Source organism: Trifolium pratense, linkage group LG2, assembly GCF_020283565.1.
Source record: "Trifolium pratense cultivar HEN17-A07 linkage group LG2, ARS_RC_1.1, whole genome shotgun sequence".
NCBI lineage: Eukaryota > Viridiplantae > Streptophyta > Magnoliopsida > Fabales > Fabaceae > Trifolium > Trifolium pratense.
The window spans coordinates 12,559,276-12,577,431 of NC_060060.1; the positions used below are offsets into that span (position 1 = coordinate 12,559,276).

At 31.0% G+C, this 18,156-nt stretch overlaps 1 protein-coding gene and 1 long non-coding RNA gene across 2 annotated transcripts; both read right to left on the reverse strand.

The window, feature by feature from the left end:
• Positions 1–4,503: 4,503 nt before the first annotated feature.
• On the reverse strand, positions 4,504–6,371 carry LOC123911006 (glyoxylase I 4-like). The gene is made up of 3 exons (XM_045962317.1): positions 6,026–6,371; positions 5,824–5,941; positions 4,504–5,318 (listed from the first exon to the last, which is right to left on the reverse strand). The coding sequence occupies exons 1-3, from the start codon at positions 6,199–6,201 to the stop codon at positions 5,019–5,021; spliced, it is 594 nt and encodes a 197-aa protein (XP_045818273.1). The 5' UTR covers positions 6,202–6,371; the 3' UTR covers positions 4,504–5,018.
• A 9,120-nt stretch (positions 6,372–15,491) lies between these two features.
• LOC123909075 lies at positions 15,492–17,087 on the reverse strand. The gene is made up of 3 exons (XR_006809813.1): positions 17,013–17,087; positions 16,794–16,843; positions 15,492–15,812 (listed from the first exon to the last, which is right to left on the reverse strand). It is a non-coding gene; the product is annotated as an uncharacterized LOC123909075 (long non-coding RNA).
• Positions 17,088–18,156: the final 1,069 nt, after the last annotated feature.

Below are 18,156 nucleotides of genomic sequence, written 5' to 3' on the forward strand. Positions count from 1 at the left end.
TTATGTATTTGTATTTTTTTTAGCAACCCATTTGGATGTTGGTCTAATCCTCCCTCAAGTTTTATTTTTCATTATTTCTCTTTTATAATATTTATGTGTTGACTCGCTTTTAAATTAAATGCATAAGTGCCAACATAGTTGGGAGCTCTTTTGTCTAATTTTTGAGCCATCACTTTGCTTCAATAAAAAAACTTTACAATTTTCATTTATAAAATTTACAATTTATCTCAAAAAATTCCAGGTAAAGAAACTATTTTAATTTTTTTTTGACTAAAAACCATTTTAATTTTTAAGTGTGGTCTTTTCATAAATAAAATGAAAATAAGTGTGGTCCATTCTTTATCTAACAATTTAGATCTACAAATGCGGAATATGTGGATGATGACAAAATTCCAAAATGTGACTCATAATCTATTGAAAATCCAAAAATTCTAGGAGACCATTGACACGTGTCCTTAGGTTTTTAGAATTAGAAAAATAATTAATAATTCAACCATAGCTTATCTCCCAACATCCCTTTTGGGATTTTATAGAATTAGAAAAATAATTAATAATTCAACCATAGCTTATCTCCCAACATCCCCCTTTTGGGATTTTATTTTTATCAAAAAAGAAGGCTTAACTATACAATTGGTCCCTTATGTTTATTTTAGGTTTCAATTTGGTCTTTTACGTTTAAAAAGTATCAATTTGGTCCCTTACGTTTATTTTAGGTTTCAAGTTTGTCCTTTCCGTTAATTTTGTCATATGTGGCAGTCAATTTGCATATGTGGACTGACATGTGGCACTTGGACATGCTGACACGTGTACTGTTCAAACAGTGTTAGTGAAAAAACTAACGGAAAGGACTAACTTGAAACCTAAAATAAACGTAAGGGACCAAATTGATACTTTTTAAACGTAAGGGACCAAATTGAAACCTAAAATAAACGTAAGGGACCAAATGTGTAATTAAGCCAAAAAAGAATTTCCGTTTTGAGAGAAACATAATATCGCAATGATTTTATTGTGCAATAAATTATTTGCAGTTTAGAGAGCTTGGTGGTTTTGGATTGATCGATATCTATGTACGTATGCTAGTGAAGGGTGACATGTGAAAGAGTCAATAATTTTAAACAACTTTCTATAGTTTAGCAAAAAAACAAATAATAGACTCTACATTGCTGTTCACACGAGTCCATATATAATTAGAAGAACATTAATAAATCAATAATTGTTGTTGCTCCTAGAAGAACTTTCCCAAATTAGATGTAGAAATGGACACCACAGAAATGACTCACATTTTAAAAGCTACCATGTTTTGTTTAACTAGATATTTGTTGCTGAAAATTGCTTTTTTTTCCCATTGTTTCCTCCAAGGACCTCAAAGTGACCATTTTGACCCTATAAATGCGTTTGGACTCTAGAATCCGAAATTTGTTTGTTATGGTCCATACAATCCGAAATCAGTTTAAACAAGCAATTGGCCGGTTATGCCTGTCTTGTACGTGATGTTTTGCCCTGGAAAACCTGGGTTTGGACTGTACAATCCGAACATCCTTATTTTTAACAGTTTTGGAGTATGGAAGCCGAAACTTGTTTGATATGGACCATACAATCCGAAACCAGTTTAAACAAGCCATTGGCTGGCTATGCCTGACTTGTACATCGTTGATGATTTGCCCAGGAAAACTTGATTTTGGACTGTACAATCCGAAATGCTTTGATTTTTAAAATTTTGCATCATTTCGGATTCTACCAACCGGAAACACTCATATTCGGTGTGTAGGATCCGAATAGAGTCTATATAGCCTATATTTCAGAAGTTGCACTTTCATAACCACTTGGACACTCAATTGGGAGCTTTGGAGCTAGGGCGATTTTTTTGGCGTATCAGAGACTTGAAAGCAATGTTTATTCACTCAAAGAGGGGCGCAATACTCAATCGGAGTCATACAAGAGGTAATAAGCACTTTAACCGTTAATTTTTTCAATTTTCATGGTTTTATGATCGCAGTCGCGTTTGGCTCATACAATCCGAACCCATTTCGGATCCCACATGCCAAACTGGACAACTTTTAATAATTTTGAAATTTATTGTGATAGGTAGGGTTTGTGATGGCCGAACCTCCGTTTGAAATGAAACCAAACATCGATGAACCCGACATTGCACAACCTAATGTAGTTGAACCCACAAACATCGATGTCCACCGTTGGATCCATCTGCACGCATTATGTGTGTTGGTATGGTTCCAAACCATTTTGTATATGTTAAATTGAAGGTTGGGTGTCCACTGCCTCCAACTTGTAAGGAATGGAAAAATCATAGGGTGCCAGAGACTGAGACTTGGGAGGATACATTTATGGACCGGATGGTTGAGTTTGACGAACTCATGAAGAATGAAAAAGGTGACATGAAGATGGAAACAAATGAAGATGATCCTATAGTTGTGAGAGACAAATGAAGATGGAGCCAAATGAAGACGAACTCATTTTGCTTGAATTGTTTTTAAGTTTGAAGTTGTAATTTACGTTTTAGAGTTTGAAGTTGTGATTTATTTGATTATGTTTGAAGTTATCGTATGTAATGACAATGGTTATTTTTAACTTTTAATTTAGTGCAAAAGAGCAAATTCCGAACATGCATAATGTTGGCCTGTAAAACTGTAAAAAATTTCTGCAGAAAACTTGATTTTGGACTGTACACTCCAAAGCTGTAATTTTAGTGACCATTTCGGTTCGCAGGATCCAAACCTGTGATTTTCGTGACCATTTCGGTTCGCAGGATCCAAACCTGTGATTTTTGTGACCATTTCGGTTCGCAGAATCCAAACATAATTGGTTTTGGATTGTAGACTCCAAACCAACGTATAAACACAATTTTCGCCCCCCCCCCCCAAACGTGTTCCCATCTATAATTGGCTTGTTTCGGATCCCACGAACCAAACATAATATATTTCGGATCCTAAGATCCATAGCTTCCTAAACCCCCCAAATTCAAGGTTATTTTGGGATTTTTGGGGGGTTTAAGAGGAACATGGGGGGTGAAAAAAGCAATTTTCTTTGTTGCTTTGGTTACACTTTTGGAGGAATTACTATGTGAGGTGGGTGGAGGTGGAGATAGTGGCTTTTTGTATGCGAGAAAGAGTTGTTGGAGGAGTGTTGTTTGGTCTTGACTAATTTTGTTTTGCTCGTTAATATTTTGGATAGATGAGTTTGGCGTTGGACTATAAGGGTGAATATTCGGTGAATGGTGTGTAACAGATGCTCACACACGTGTCTTAAATGGTCTTATCAGAATTGCAGGCAGTTATGTGAAATAAATTGGTCTCCTTGAAAATGTCTTTTTTTGCTTGGCGTTTATTTAATTACATGCTTTCAACAAAGGACAATTTATTGTGACGTGAAATTTTAAATGTTTATTCTCTATTATGTTTAGGAAATTGTGGAAAATAGAAAAATATTTCTCATATTTTGAATGTGCTTTTTATGGAGAAGTGTGAAAATCGATCGCTAAATAGTTAGACGTATCTTGTGTTTTTCTTAACAATGTTCGTGATCATGCTCTCCAGTTTGGTAGATCCCATTTATTTTGTAAAGTGATACTTTGAAAAAATTACATAGACTAAAGAAGCTAATTTTTCTCATTAACAATTATAAATTTTTTATATTTTATACCAAACTTAATCCTAAATTAACATGGAAAATACGCCTCTCTGATTTATGTAATACTCCATAATTATCCAAATAGGACATTACTGCAATTATATATGAAAAAGCACAATTAGTTAATTACCCTTCATGCTGAAATGTGGGGAATGTATACAGGAATGGAAATGGCGAGAAGACAAGGGTATACACACCTCATAGTGGAAAGTGACTCCAAGCTTCTGATTGATATGGTAACGGGAAGGTGCAAGCTCAATGGAAAAGCTCCTATCTTGGTTAATCGTATCCAAGACCTTTCGAACCTACAGTGGCACGTTATGTTTAAACACACATGGCGCGAAGGAAATAGATGTGCGGATTGGCTAGCTAGTTTTAGTCTCAACCAGAGTTCATATGATGTGAGAATTTTGGAGGATCCTCCTAGGGAACTCCAACAACTCCTCTTTGATGATGTATCCGGGGCTTGCATGCCTAGGAGTGTTAGAGTAGTTCTGTAGTTGTTCTTTCTCTTTGGGCTTTGTCCTCTTTACTCACAAAAAAAAAAAAGAATATTACCCAATAGGATATTACTGCTGCAACTACGAAACAAGCAAGAGTCTTCAAGATTTTAAACTACTAACGAACACCTTTATGTGAACACTATTATTTGCATTTTCCTTGATAGACATTCTTTGCATTTCATACCCACAAATTTATCACAAATTAAATGTTGCTATACTTTTTTACATTGAATTTGAACCATACAATTGGGGACCTTGTACCCTTGCCGACTTTACTTTGCACTTTGTGGAAGCAATACAATTTTGGCAAGCTACAAATTTCACCACTCATTGCCTCGTGCCAAAAAACCTAAGATACAAATAGAAATATCTCACAATTTCTTATTATTTTAAACACCACATAGTACAAATACAAATACATGTACAATACAAATTTTCTTTGGACCACACTCTTCCCTTACAATTAAATCAAGACCAACAACTTTTGGATACATCTAAACATTTATCAATAACAATCTTACATTCTTAATTGCCCTCCAACCTATCATATATTTTGTTCCATTTTGATTAACACAATTTTATTATCTTATTTTTTTTTTAATAATTAGAAATAAAATTCAATACCTCATAATTTACAACACTTACAAAATTTGTTGACCAACCATTTGCACTAGACACTGATAATAACTTTTCCTATCTAATAGTAACCAAAAAAAGTAAGTGGAATTAGTCTATGTTCGACATCACGCAAATACGTCTGAATTACGATGATCCATCATAATTTTTTAAAAATTTCACGATGGATCACCATAATTCTGGCGTAGTCACCTAATACCAAACATAGGCTTAATGTTCTTGACTTTTGTCAAATTAAAAGGCAAAGTCCATCATGTGCATGCTCAAGCTTTGCATCATAACATTCTCCATGAATCCACACTTGGAATTGGAAGTAGATCTCTTAAAACTATGGCTTCTAGGTTTGAAAGAGGCAGAGCATGAAGAAATAGGAATGATTGGGATATTCTCACAGTTGCATAGCTCAATCATGTAGCCATCAGGGTCATGGAAAAAAACTTGGTCCACTTTGATTCCTTCATCCTCTACCAATGCTGTAACATATCTCATCCCCTTTTCTTCCAATCTCTTCTTAACAAGTTCAACGTCCGTACACTGCACAATTCCAAATTGCAAAAGAAAAAGTTGTTAGACATACCAATCATCAATCGCGATCGATGTGGGCCATATATTTTTCAGTAAACAAATATTAGTTCGTATAGTATGTTACATTATTAGCGCGAGGTTGAACCTCCACCCATAATGTGCAATCTTTTTTATATAGGTTGTATTAAGTGTTCTTTAAAAAGTATTGTATGAACAATCGTGTTTAAAAAAATATGTGCTCGAAATCTAGGTCATTCAACCATGGTTGGATTAGAGATGTTAACTGCGTAAATACAGTGTGTGTGTATATATATATATATATATATATATATATATATATATATATATATATATATATATATATATATATATATATATATATATATATATAATTGGGTCCATTCATGCAAAACTAATAACTAGCATTTTTTCAAAAATTACATAAAAAAAATTTTAGCTCAACAAATTTGTTTCCATAACATTTCAAGTCACAATTGCAAATATATGTTTTTACCTGGAATGAGATATGGTTATCCTTGGGATTAATAGGCCTTGATTCATTTATGTAGGTATCAAATTCATCAATCTCTGGATTCTGAATTAAATGTATTCCAATACCATAATTATAAAACCTACAAAATAAAAAAAAAAGTAACTACACTAATATTTTATGTAGCAAAAAATTGATATATAAATTATAATATAAAGTGACTAACCATGCTCCAGTAAATTTGAAAGAAGATGGTCGTTTAATGGGAACAAAGCCCAAAACATCTTCATAAAATTTCATAGACTCCCAAACTGATCTACAACAAAGTGAGACATGATTCAATGAGAGCAATGGAAGTGCTTGTGATTCACAAACTTCTTCAATTTCCATTTTGTAAGACATTTTTCACTCTTGTTCTATTGATGAATCAAGCACCTGCATTGATCAGCTTAATTAATTAGCTTTCTACTTTGCAGTGAATTATCCCATTAATAAAAATCGTTCTTATATAAAGCATGAATTTGGTTACCATCTAGGAACTTTCCTGGAAGATTCTTTTGATCAAAGGAAACACATTGACATGGGGCAATATTATCATCTTAACATACTACTAGTTACTAGTACTATGCTTATGCCTAACATTTTTTTTTTTTAATTAATTAACCTATAGTTTATGGGGAAAGAGGTCAAGTAATTCAGAGTTCGGCCGCGAAGTAATTAAAGATTCATCTAAAGTTAGTGCGAAATTGTACTTATTAACTACTTGAACTCAATATTTTTTTGGGTCTTGCTAACTAGTGCCCCGGGGGCACTAGTTAAGGAGCTAAAAGAAGAAATAAAGGAAAAGTTATGTATTGAAACAATCAAAATTTAGACTTTTCATGTGTTGACTACACAATACTCAAGAAAAACCTTCTAAATTTAAATTCTTAACCAATGCTCCTGGGGCACTATTTAGCATTTGCCTATTTTTTTAAAGGAAGATTCGAATGTAAAACCTTACTTAATGTTTGTTTGTTCCTAACAAATGTTTAGAATTAAATCTATTTTTAGGAAAATTTAGAATTAAATATTTAAAAAAAAGTAAGTAATGAAGTCCTAGTAAAATAAAAACAACCGGATGTCTTTAGTGCATGATAAGATTAGTGTTCCTCAAATTACGAATCTTAAAAAAAATAGAAATATTTCATTGCTTTCCTAATTTAAAAATAAAAATAAAAAAATCCTCTCTTATCTTCTATTTTTGTTAAAAATCATCTATCCAAAAGATACTACAAGAAAACGTTAAAAGAGTTGAAAATGGAAATTCCTAAGCTTGTATCAGTGAGGTCCCAGGGGAGAATATACTGAGAAATTTCTATGATGCTTCCCACCTCAAATTTGGAATTATTATTGTCCTTTGTGTATATTCCTAGAAGCTTCCCAACTCAAACTTACCAGTATGCACTGCAACAAAAATTTAAGGATAACAAATAACGTTTCCTCAAGAAAATAATATATTTAAAATTCGATTATTCAACACATTTTTTAGTCTATGTTTTAAACAAATTAAGTGTAAAAATTAATATTGTAAAGATTTTGATGTATAAATATAAATATTATTTTTAAAAACAAAAAAGCCGTCTAGGATTAAATAGTTTTTCCATTTTCGTGAGCTTAGTTTAGTTGATAGAGATATCACATTTTATATGCAAACCCCACACAATTCACTTATTCACTTTAAGAATGAAATTTCTAGTCACTAGACTACTTAAAAAAAATCCAATGTACAGGTTACTGTGAATTGAAGAATGAATTGGGCTGAATGCTTGTAGTTTGTTTGGGTCAGAAAGAAGGGCTTAAATATAATATAATGATATACATCATACCCATACCTAAGCATTTCGCCTCCACATAGTTATATACTTTATTGTACAAAAGTACATTTAATGTAAAATTGAATAAATAGGAGTCTCGTGGCTTAAGTATCATAATATTGAACAGTTTTATCTATTCGATGTGGAACTTCTAACATTGTCACACTATTTAAGAGTCAGCGTTCACAATGACTTTCACTCAATCGATACTGACCTGATGGTAACCCTTTCCTTTTAGATGGCTTCACTCACCTATCAACATTCGGTGGAACACCTTAATTCAACCTATATGTAGCTATTTCTTTGACCCAACTCTCAATAAAAACATCAATTGTTAGGACTTAAGCACATGAGGATATGAGAGTAAAATCAACAATTAAAATTTTTCAAATATATTTTATAAACCTCGTTAACTTACTTTATTTTAATGTACCAAAAAAAAAAAACTTAATTTATTTTATGTAAAATTTAATGTGAATATAATCTGAAGGTAGGTAAAGGTGAAAAATGTTATTTATTTTATTATTTAAAAATATGTGGGAGGTGAGGAAATTAAGTATGGGGGAGTAAAAATGTCATTGTTTATAATATTGGACAAATCACTTGTAAGCCCAATATACAACAGTGGCCCTAAACCCTTGTAGCAGCTGCTCTTGGAAAATTTCTCAACCCACCACAACATTTCTCCCCTACCCCTAGCGCACTTAAAAAAATTCGGAAAATACGTTCTGAACTGTTTTTTAGTGTAAAATTTACACTATAAAAAATTCGGAAATCATTTTCCAAATCTTTTAGAGAGTAGGGGAAAAAGTGAGTGGGTGGGATGAGAAAATTTCCAGATCTTGTTCTGCCTTGGGCCATCAATAAATGGGGCAGGGTACACTGGCCCTCTTAATCAAGGCATCAATATTTTGTCTACTCAACCTCTGCCAAACAACCATATTAACCAAAAAGTAAACATGACACACCATGTGTGGCAACTTTCAAGTAACACAAAGGATGAAGATTTTTTCTCCTTATAATAATTTCAAAGCATTTTTCAAAGAATTTAATGGACAATCCCATTGTAACTACTATTCTCTCCAATTTCAAAATAATTTATATAGTTGATCAATTCACATAGATTAAGAAAAGTGTACAAATGAAAAAGCGAGAAAGATAATTTGACTAAAATATTCTTATCATGTATTGGTGTGTTCACCTTTACCACAAATGCAAAGCGAAAGATAGTGAATCGAGAGTAATACAAATAATATTAATTATGCTCTCCGTTCATTTTTAAGTGTTGTTTGAGAATCATGTGCACTATTCATATAACCTACTTTGACTATGTTATTTTATTAATACATAAAAATAAATGTTACTTGTAGCATATAAGATATTGTTCAATTTGTCTCGATTAATATTTTCAAAATATAAAATTTTACCAAAAAAAATCTCTTCCTCCGTTTACCAAAACAAAAATATAAAGAAAACAACTAAAAAGAGAGATATATTTCCCAAAATCTCTTCCTCTTTTATTGGCAGTGCACTATCTTTATGGTCATCTCTAAATAAATACAGTACATGTTAGTTGGGGATTTTAGCTGAGTTTGTGGTGTTCACGAGTAGCATGACAAATGAGTTTAACCGTACCTTTTTCTTTGATAGAAAGTACTTACATAGTTTTGTTGGGGTACATTCATGGATTTTTTTTGGTACATACGTACTTATACAGTTGAATGTATGGATTATATCATTTAATAAAGTTGTGTTGTCATCAATATAGTCTTGTTTGCTCTACTTAGAAAGATAGAAATAATAGAGTCTTTAGTCAAAATAATTTTTTTTATTAAAAGTTGATTTTCAGCATCTAAATTTAAATTTAGTGATAGTTTTTTTTTTTTTTTTGAGCAACAAAGAACACTTTTATTAACAAAACTCATATAACATAAGATAGTTAAAAGGAGAAAAAATTCATATGTTATAAGGAGAAAAAATTTAGTGATAGTTAAAAGGAGAAAAAATGTTGTTGTTATGACATAATATAAATTATTGGATGTTAAATTCAAAAACTTGCATGGACTTATACAAGACCGTCTCTGAGTATTTAGAGGTCTCGTGCAAATAATATGAATTTGGTTGTCCTGACCCAAAACCGGGCTTGGGCTTATAATAGGGTGATGTTTTGTTTTTACATTATTTTTTATGTATGAATTCTTATTTTATTTAGACCCAACTTATACTTAAAAGTGTTTAATATACGGTATTTTTTTGGCTTCTTAAAAAAATGGTAAAAAAATAAAAATAAATAATAATAATAATAATATAAATGCATTCAATTATTATGGTCAAAACTCCAAATGTTACAAGCGATTGTGATTTCACGTTTGTGCAACCTAATCCACACAAGTGCAATGAGCAAAAAGTAAATGCTAAAAATATTAAGCTATAGAGTACATGTTTTTATAGGCAAAGCATTAAGCTATGAATAGGGATGGCAATTTGACCCATATCCAAAGGGTACCCACAAAAATTACCCACAACGGGTAGGGTAAAAACCCGTATTTTGGGTACGGGCACGGGTATGGGTAATTACCCGCAAAAATGAACGGGTATGGGTGCGGGTACGGGTACCTTAGTACCCACCCCGCCCCATACCCGCATAATATATATTTATTTATTTTATTTATATTATTATATTATAATATATGTAAATCAATTTAAAACAATACAACTCTACTAAACTATTACATATTTTTAATAAAAATGTTTATTTATAACATAATATAAAAATAATATTAATATTTAACATAAATATGAACTTTAACATAAGGTTAGTAATAATTTTGTTTATAATTTTCATTGGTCAATATTAAAATCTTTGAAATTTTTTTAATTCTATTAAAATTATATGATAGTTTATAATTGATCAATTTATTTTTAGTAAAAATGCGGGTAACAGGTACGGGTATGAGGACCTAGATACCCATAGGGTATGGGGACGGGGGCAAAGGTTGTTACCCACACGGGTATGGGAATGGGTACGAATATTTTTTCAATATGCGGGTATGGGGATGGGTACTATAGTACCCTACCCATACCCTACCCATTGCCATCCCTAGATATGAATCGTTGTTTTGTTACACTATGCGTTTGGCCTTATTTGTCGGTTAGTAAGCATATATTTGATCAAGTTTAATTGATAATTACCCCTCACCTAATGCTCCTTAAAACTCATACCTAATCTCCACCATCATCATATGTTCATCACTAATTCCCTTTCACTTTCAATTACTATCGTTGTTATCACTCCGACAACGAGATAAGTTGAAATTGTTATACTTGCACATTTTAAAAATACTTTTAAGAACATATTGTTTTAGTTTTGTCAATACTAATTCACATTACTAATTTTAAGAACATATTGTTTTAAGCCTATAAATATGTTTGACCGATTCTAATTGTTGATACCAAATATAGACACTTCTCCCATATGAGACTCGAACTTTAGTAAGGTGTAGGATTTTTTTCCTTTCATCATCAGTTTAATTTGGTTCGGGGGTCAGTTCTGACATTAAGTGGTTACAACCTCATTCCAATCGTAATTGCGGAGAATCGAACCATGATCCTCCCTAATAAACCAACTAGCGATCGGTAGTAAGATAGAATTCTTGTCCGTTCTATTATACTCAACCAGGGACGGAGGCACATAGACCATCCTGGGGGCACAAGCCTGCACTACATTTTGAGAATTTTTTTTATATAGTATGCATGTGTTCACACTTGACTAACTAGGCCCACAATAATTAATCACCCAATAGAAAGTTTGATCTATTGTTTAGCTATTGCTTGTTTGAGATTGGAATGTTTTCAACAATAACTTTGATATTTATTTAGCTATTGGCTCAATTTTATCGTTCAAAGTTTTCTCCTATTCAATTATTGGCTCTAGATTTTCAACTTAAAAATTATTTTATAGATGTATGTTGTGAAGATGCATTTTCAAAATTAGAGGGGATTAGTGATATATTAGTATAAAATTACAGTAGAGACAAGAAAACATATTGTTTATCTGTTAGTATATTTTTTTTTAAAGTTATCCTTGATACTACATGTGGCAACAACAACTACTGAAAGAGCTTTCTCTGCTATGAAGATTATCAAGAATGAGTTGCAAAATAGCATGGTGGATCAATGATTAAATGATTGTTTAGTTACTTATATAAAGATGTTTTTATTGAGATTGAAAATGAGAAAATCATTCAATATTTTCAAAATATGGCAGATCGTAGAGAAAATTTGTGATGTATATATATATTTATGCGCTAATAAATGAAATATAAAATATATTTAATGCTACAAATATATGGTGCCCCCTCTCCATGAAATTTCTGGCTCCGTCACTGTACTCAACTCTATTGATTATCTCATCTATCATTAAAAATAGTTTTTTTTTTTTTCATAATCCAAAAGTTCTCATTAATTATCTTACAAATGAATGTAAAATAATTCCCCATTCTATAATAAAGAGCATGCATGCATGTGCATGTGCTAGTTGCTTAAACACTTTATTTATAGTAACCAATATATAATATAAGATACATAATAACATGCATTCTTATGTTTAAGATTCTCATATATAAGTTTTGTATTCTACATACATTGTCGTTTATGTAACACATTCATTTTTCATAGTACAAATATTCATATGAGTAATGGATCTTGCCGATTCTCTCTCCAATCTTCAATTAGGACCCCCACAACATGCACATGGTATGTTGAATTTACATTACTTGTTTTGGTCAAAAGGTCCCCAACACCCCTTTTTCCATTGCCTCACCTTTGGGAATAATGCTAAGAACGTAATACTCAAAAAAAGTACACAAATACGTATTTTTTTTTGTCCATTTTGTTAAGCAAATAATATTTTAAACAAGCACAAAAATTCTATATAACAACAAAGAGCAGATATAATTAATATGTTGTAATTTAAGTGTTTTTTTAATGGTAAATATAATTATATACAAATAATAAAGAGCAGATATACTAAAATAATCCATAAAAGAGAAAACAAGAAGTACTGAATTTTAAAAGTAAATAAAAAATACAAAGAGCTCGTAGCTAGAAATCTCCTAATTAGCAGCCCCTGACTAGACCGGGAGCAACCAAACCCCAAAAACAGTGGACGGTCCAAAAAAAGAGAGAAAAGAAGAAATCTATAAAAGAAGGCAAAAAGCAAGCCCTAGGATCACCACCACACATGACTCTAACGGTTCCAACATAGGTTGAACTTCCCGCTCATAAAAGAGAACAAGGCCTGGCATGATTTTTGACTAGATACCACTTCTAAGAAAAATGTTTCACCCTACAACAATATATTCAACAGATAAAGATCATCATCAAAGATTAAGTCATTTAAAAAATTCCAAATTGTCCAAATAACAACATGCCAAATTATCAAACACCCTAAGTATGACCTCCTCCTACCAATATTCATCCCTAGTAAAAACTCAAACAAACCTATTATCTCCCCGACGGTATGAACTATTGTTCTTTTAAGAGCCTCTAAAGTCAATATCTTTTACCATTTTTTTTTCTTTCTTTTGGTGATAAAGGACTTTGAAACTTGAAAAGAGTTATTATAACTTTTTTGCAAGCTATGAAAAAGTGGTGAAAAGGCACCGCTACCACGTGTTGCCCCCACCTTATGATGGTTGGACTATAATGGATTAGAGGCCTATTATATATGGCGTTATTATGTGATTCAACGTTATTTTGTAGTCTTTTCGATCATGTTCTCTTGCTATAAAATTATGGTGCTACTTTATTATTTATACAAGCAACTCGTAAAATTAATCAAAGTCTTAAATTTTTTTTAGATAAGTTAAGATACCAAATAGTTGGCACTTAAATAGACTTTCATTTTCTACAGTATTCTCATGATAATATAATACGTATATAAGAAACAAAAATTATAGGAAAAAAAAATTAGGCACATAAAACCTAACCCAACCCAACCCAATAAAATTATACAAAGTGTATGTTAATTTCAATAAGTAATGCAAATACTCAAAACAACACAAGTGTACAAGTGAGTCTAACCTTACTCAAAAGTATACTAATTATAGGACCGTTAACACGAAACAAGTTTAAGAATTAAACAATTATATTCTATTTAAATTATAAATAATATATATAATACTCAAAAATATACTAATTATAGTGAATGAATGGACAGTTAACATGGAACAAGTTTAAGAACTAAACAATTATATTCTATTTAAATTATAAATAATATATAAAAATTATTATTATTATTTTATAACATTAAAAAAAGACATATTAATCTAGAATTATATTTGATGTGAAAATTAAAATGATCTAGTGATTGAGTTGTGAATGATTCTATATGAAATAGTTTCAATTCTATTTTTTCTCAAAAAACTTATCAATTTTAATTTAATTTAAAATTTATTAGAATTACAATTATTTAGAAAAATAGCACTATAAGAATTTGAACCAAAAACCTTGCACATAAAAAATTTATAGTCTACCACTAATTTATTGAAGTACATATAATATTTTATGAACATTTAAAATATATAACTATTATTATAGGATTTTAAAATTTTAAGACCTGATATCATCATATACCCGAAACATGAGAGTGGGTCGGACGTAAGAACAAGTAATGCAATTATATTGAGTTAAGGATGCAAAAGCTTAGTTGCCAGAAGTCAAAGTTAATTAATTGAAGATGAAAATTCAGTTAGGAAGTGATAATGATTTCAAATGAAGAGAGATGTAGAAGTTTCTTTTTTTTTTTTACAAAAGAGAGATGTAGAAGTTAAAATTAGTAAAGGTGAGATATATAGCTATTATAAAAATTCAATTATATGAAATGCAATTATATGAAACTCAACTATATAGTTATGGTAGGATCTTCAAGCTTGGTTAAACATTAGTTTTTTTTTTTGTTTTTTTTTTTATATTTGGTTAGACATTAGTTCTGTGTTATCAAATAATAGTTTTTATGATGGTGTAATTTGTATGTTTAGAAAACAAGTAAAGAAGCGAATTCATTCTATTTGACTAGCAAGTATGTGGTCAATTTAGAAGCATCTAATAATCATGGTTTATGGAAATAAATAAACTAACATTTAGTATATTTAAATGGTTAAACTATTACTCTCTTAAATCCTTAATATCAAGAAACAAATAGATTTATTGAATAACAAAAGTATTTGATTTATATTATATATCAAATACATAAATTATTCAATAAATTTAAAAAATAATTTCTTTTTTATATTAAGGATCGAATGAAGTAGTTGTTTCTTTATTTTTTTTGGTTTTGTGACACGGTTGATTGATGTCATTTTGTAATCTTTGACTTATGTTCCTTAATCACTACAAGAAAATTGCCAGTTTGCGACGGTTCTGGAAGGGTTTTGCGGCGGTTTTTGACCGTCGCAACATCATATTACGACGGTTCAACAAGTGACGCAGTTCTTGGCGTCGGCAGCACAAAATAGCGACAGTTTTCCAAACTGCCGCACAAACCGTCGCAAGCGATGTAGCGTCGGTTTGAAACCGTTGTTAAAGAATTTCAAACCGTCGCAAGTAAGAAAATTAGTTTCACCCTTTCCCGGCGGTTTAAGACCGTCGGCATTGTCTTTTTTAGTTAGCGTCCGTCTAAAACCGTCGCTATTCCTTTTTTTTTTTTTTTGCCTTTTTCTGTTTGTTTATTATTTTGTTAGCTTATAGCCTTTCTTGTATTTTTAAAAATTTCTTTTTTTCATACTCAAAACTACTAAATAATTCATAAAAAATCCAAAACATAGTAATCAACAATGGAAACATAAATGTGTTGGGAAAAGCCGTTCCCTCACTATCACTTGATTTTACTTATCCGAGACATTCACATGATGGTCGGGATATGTGTATGAGCCATCAAATGTTTTGATTTGCAAATATTGCGTAAAGTTGAAAAATAAAAGAATGAATGTGTTATTATTCAAGGGAGAGATACATAGAAATCATTAAGAATACAATATAGATGAGGAAGACTAGGAATCAACAGTGTCTCATTGATCCTTCCCCTTGCCTTTTCCTTCCGAGACTTTTACCCTATATGATGAGAGAAAAAAGGTGCTTTGATTTTTCTGCAAAAACCTGCAATAGATTCTACAAATAATATTAACATCACTAAAGGAAGCAGAGTAAAGTTCTTCTCTTATAAGCAAAGCTCATTAGTTAAAGTTCTCCAAAAAATCATGATTTAATGTATTCTCTATTACATATGGATGACATAGCTCATTAGCACAACTTAACAAAAGAGAGAATGGCATGTATGATTAACAGATAGTAGTTATATTCAACTGAAAAATATGGAATAAAACACATCTTTTGAACATGAAAATTTAACAAGACAATTACTTCCTCTTTTAAACATCAAACTGCTCAGCCATTAACTGAGCCTACCAATGAAACTGTTCTGCCTACACCTATTTCTTTCTTAAACATACCATTAGAAAATCATCATCCCGCACCTCTGCCGATTACAATTTGAAAATCCTCTAGACTACATAAACCTATGTTGTTTACATTGGACTGTTGGATGAATACATGGGATGGAGTACTACAACTGTTATTTGTGCAAAACAGAGCATTACCCTTCAGCTGTTGCATCTGGCAATCAGGTTTCTTAAAAAACATAAACCATATCAATGATGCCAAAACAGAACATGATGCTACCAGCAACATTAAATATCCTAATCTCCAAAAGCAAACACCAATACTGATTTCGTTGGTAGGTATGATTCAACAGGAAAAGGGTTTACGGAAATGAATCACAGAGGAAGCCTAGAACATACATAAACCACCCTCATATTTGCAAGATTACACACAGAAGGTCACATATATCTTATTCAAAATTAATAATCAGTTATGCTAAACTTTCCTCTTCCTATAGAGATTATGTCTTGCAAATTTCCTCTACTGTTCAGCCAGAATTTAATCATCAAGTTGTAAAATCTACACTTTAACTATTAATTTGAATGCATTAGATAACCTTTTTTCAGCATTTGTGTGTAGGTAATTTAGTCATTCTAGTACTAATCACTACGTATATCAAGCTTCAGAATGATCACTTACCAGCCATGTAAGATTCCCTTCATCATATGTATGAAATGGATTCAAATAATCTGTACATTAAATCAAACAAACAGACCCTCCATCAATACACTTAAAACTTTCAATATACAAAAGAAGGACATATAAACCAACCAAAGCCTAAAAATATTCAATATACAAAATATACAAATTTAGAGTTAAACAATATTATATAATAAATACATAGAGAGATTGTCTTACATGGTTTCCTTTCATATTAGCCATAATAAAAGCAAATTGTTCTTTCAACTAATCAAATTCAGCAACTTTTGTGTTGTTTTAATTTATAGTTTTAATTTCTTAGCCTTTAGTAAAAGAAAGTGAAGTTGAAAGATTTTTTTTTTTTTTTTACAAAAGTTGAAAGAAATATTTGGAAATAGTATATGTGTATGTCTGATATCAAAGTAAATATATCTAAATTATAGTAATACACCATAATTTTACAGAAGTTATAATTTATATATATTTTTTTAATTCATGTAGATCACTGTGACTCTAATACAGTCACCGTGATACCATTATGAATAGAGGTGGTCGTATTCGAACAAATCTAAAAGTAAAATCGTAAAGCGAACCAATTCAAACCGAAATCGCAAAATATCGCATTTAGTTTTAACCGCATGGATCATTTTTCTTCTAAATCGCACGGTTTGGTTTGGTTTGCGGTTTTCATTTCAGAAAACCGAACCAAACCAAACCGCATTACATAACTTAACTCTATCAACAATTAGAAACCAACCCAAATTGAGTTCATAAAACAGTAGACTGCCAAAACATATCATTTCGTGCAATCCATAAATATACTGTTGGTATTAAAAATAAGTTATTATGTATATGCAATTTATGTATATGTATATTGTATCATGTAAACAATAAAATAAATTAAAATTTATTATGCTTATTTTGTAACAAGTTGAAAATATTGTCATATTTTTTATATTGTGATAAACTGCACAACCGAACAAATCCTAACCGCATTGATTTGGTTTGGATAACATTTTAAAAACCAACCGAACCAAACCAAACTGCATGCATTTTTATCTCACGATTAGGATGACTTTTATGCTCAAAACGAACCAAATTGCACCGCGAACATCTCTAATATTGATTTACGTTATAATTTTGGTTTTTGTTGCTATGTTTCTATGAGTATGAAGAAATAATGTAACATATATAAATTTGCGAGAGACTAACTTGTCCCTTAGTTTTTCATTTCAATTCCACAAATATCAGAAAACTAACACCATTAATATCACATAATTAACTCACAATCCATATAATTATTTAAGTAGTCCAAAAAATTTAAGAAGGAGATGTAATAACTTTCACTCAATTTCAAAAGCTG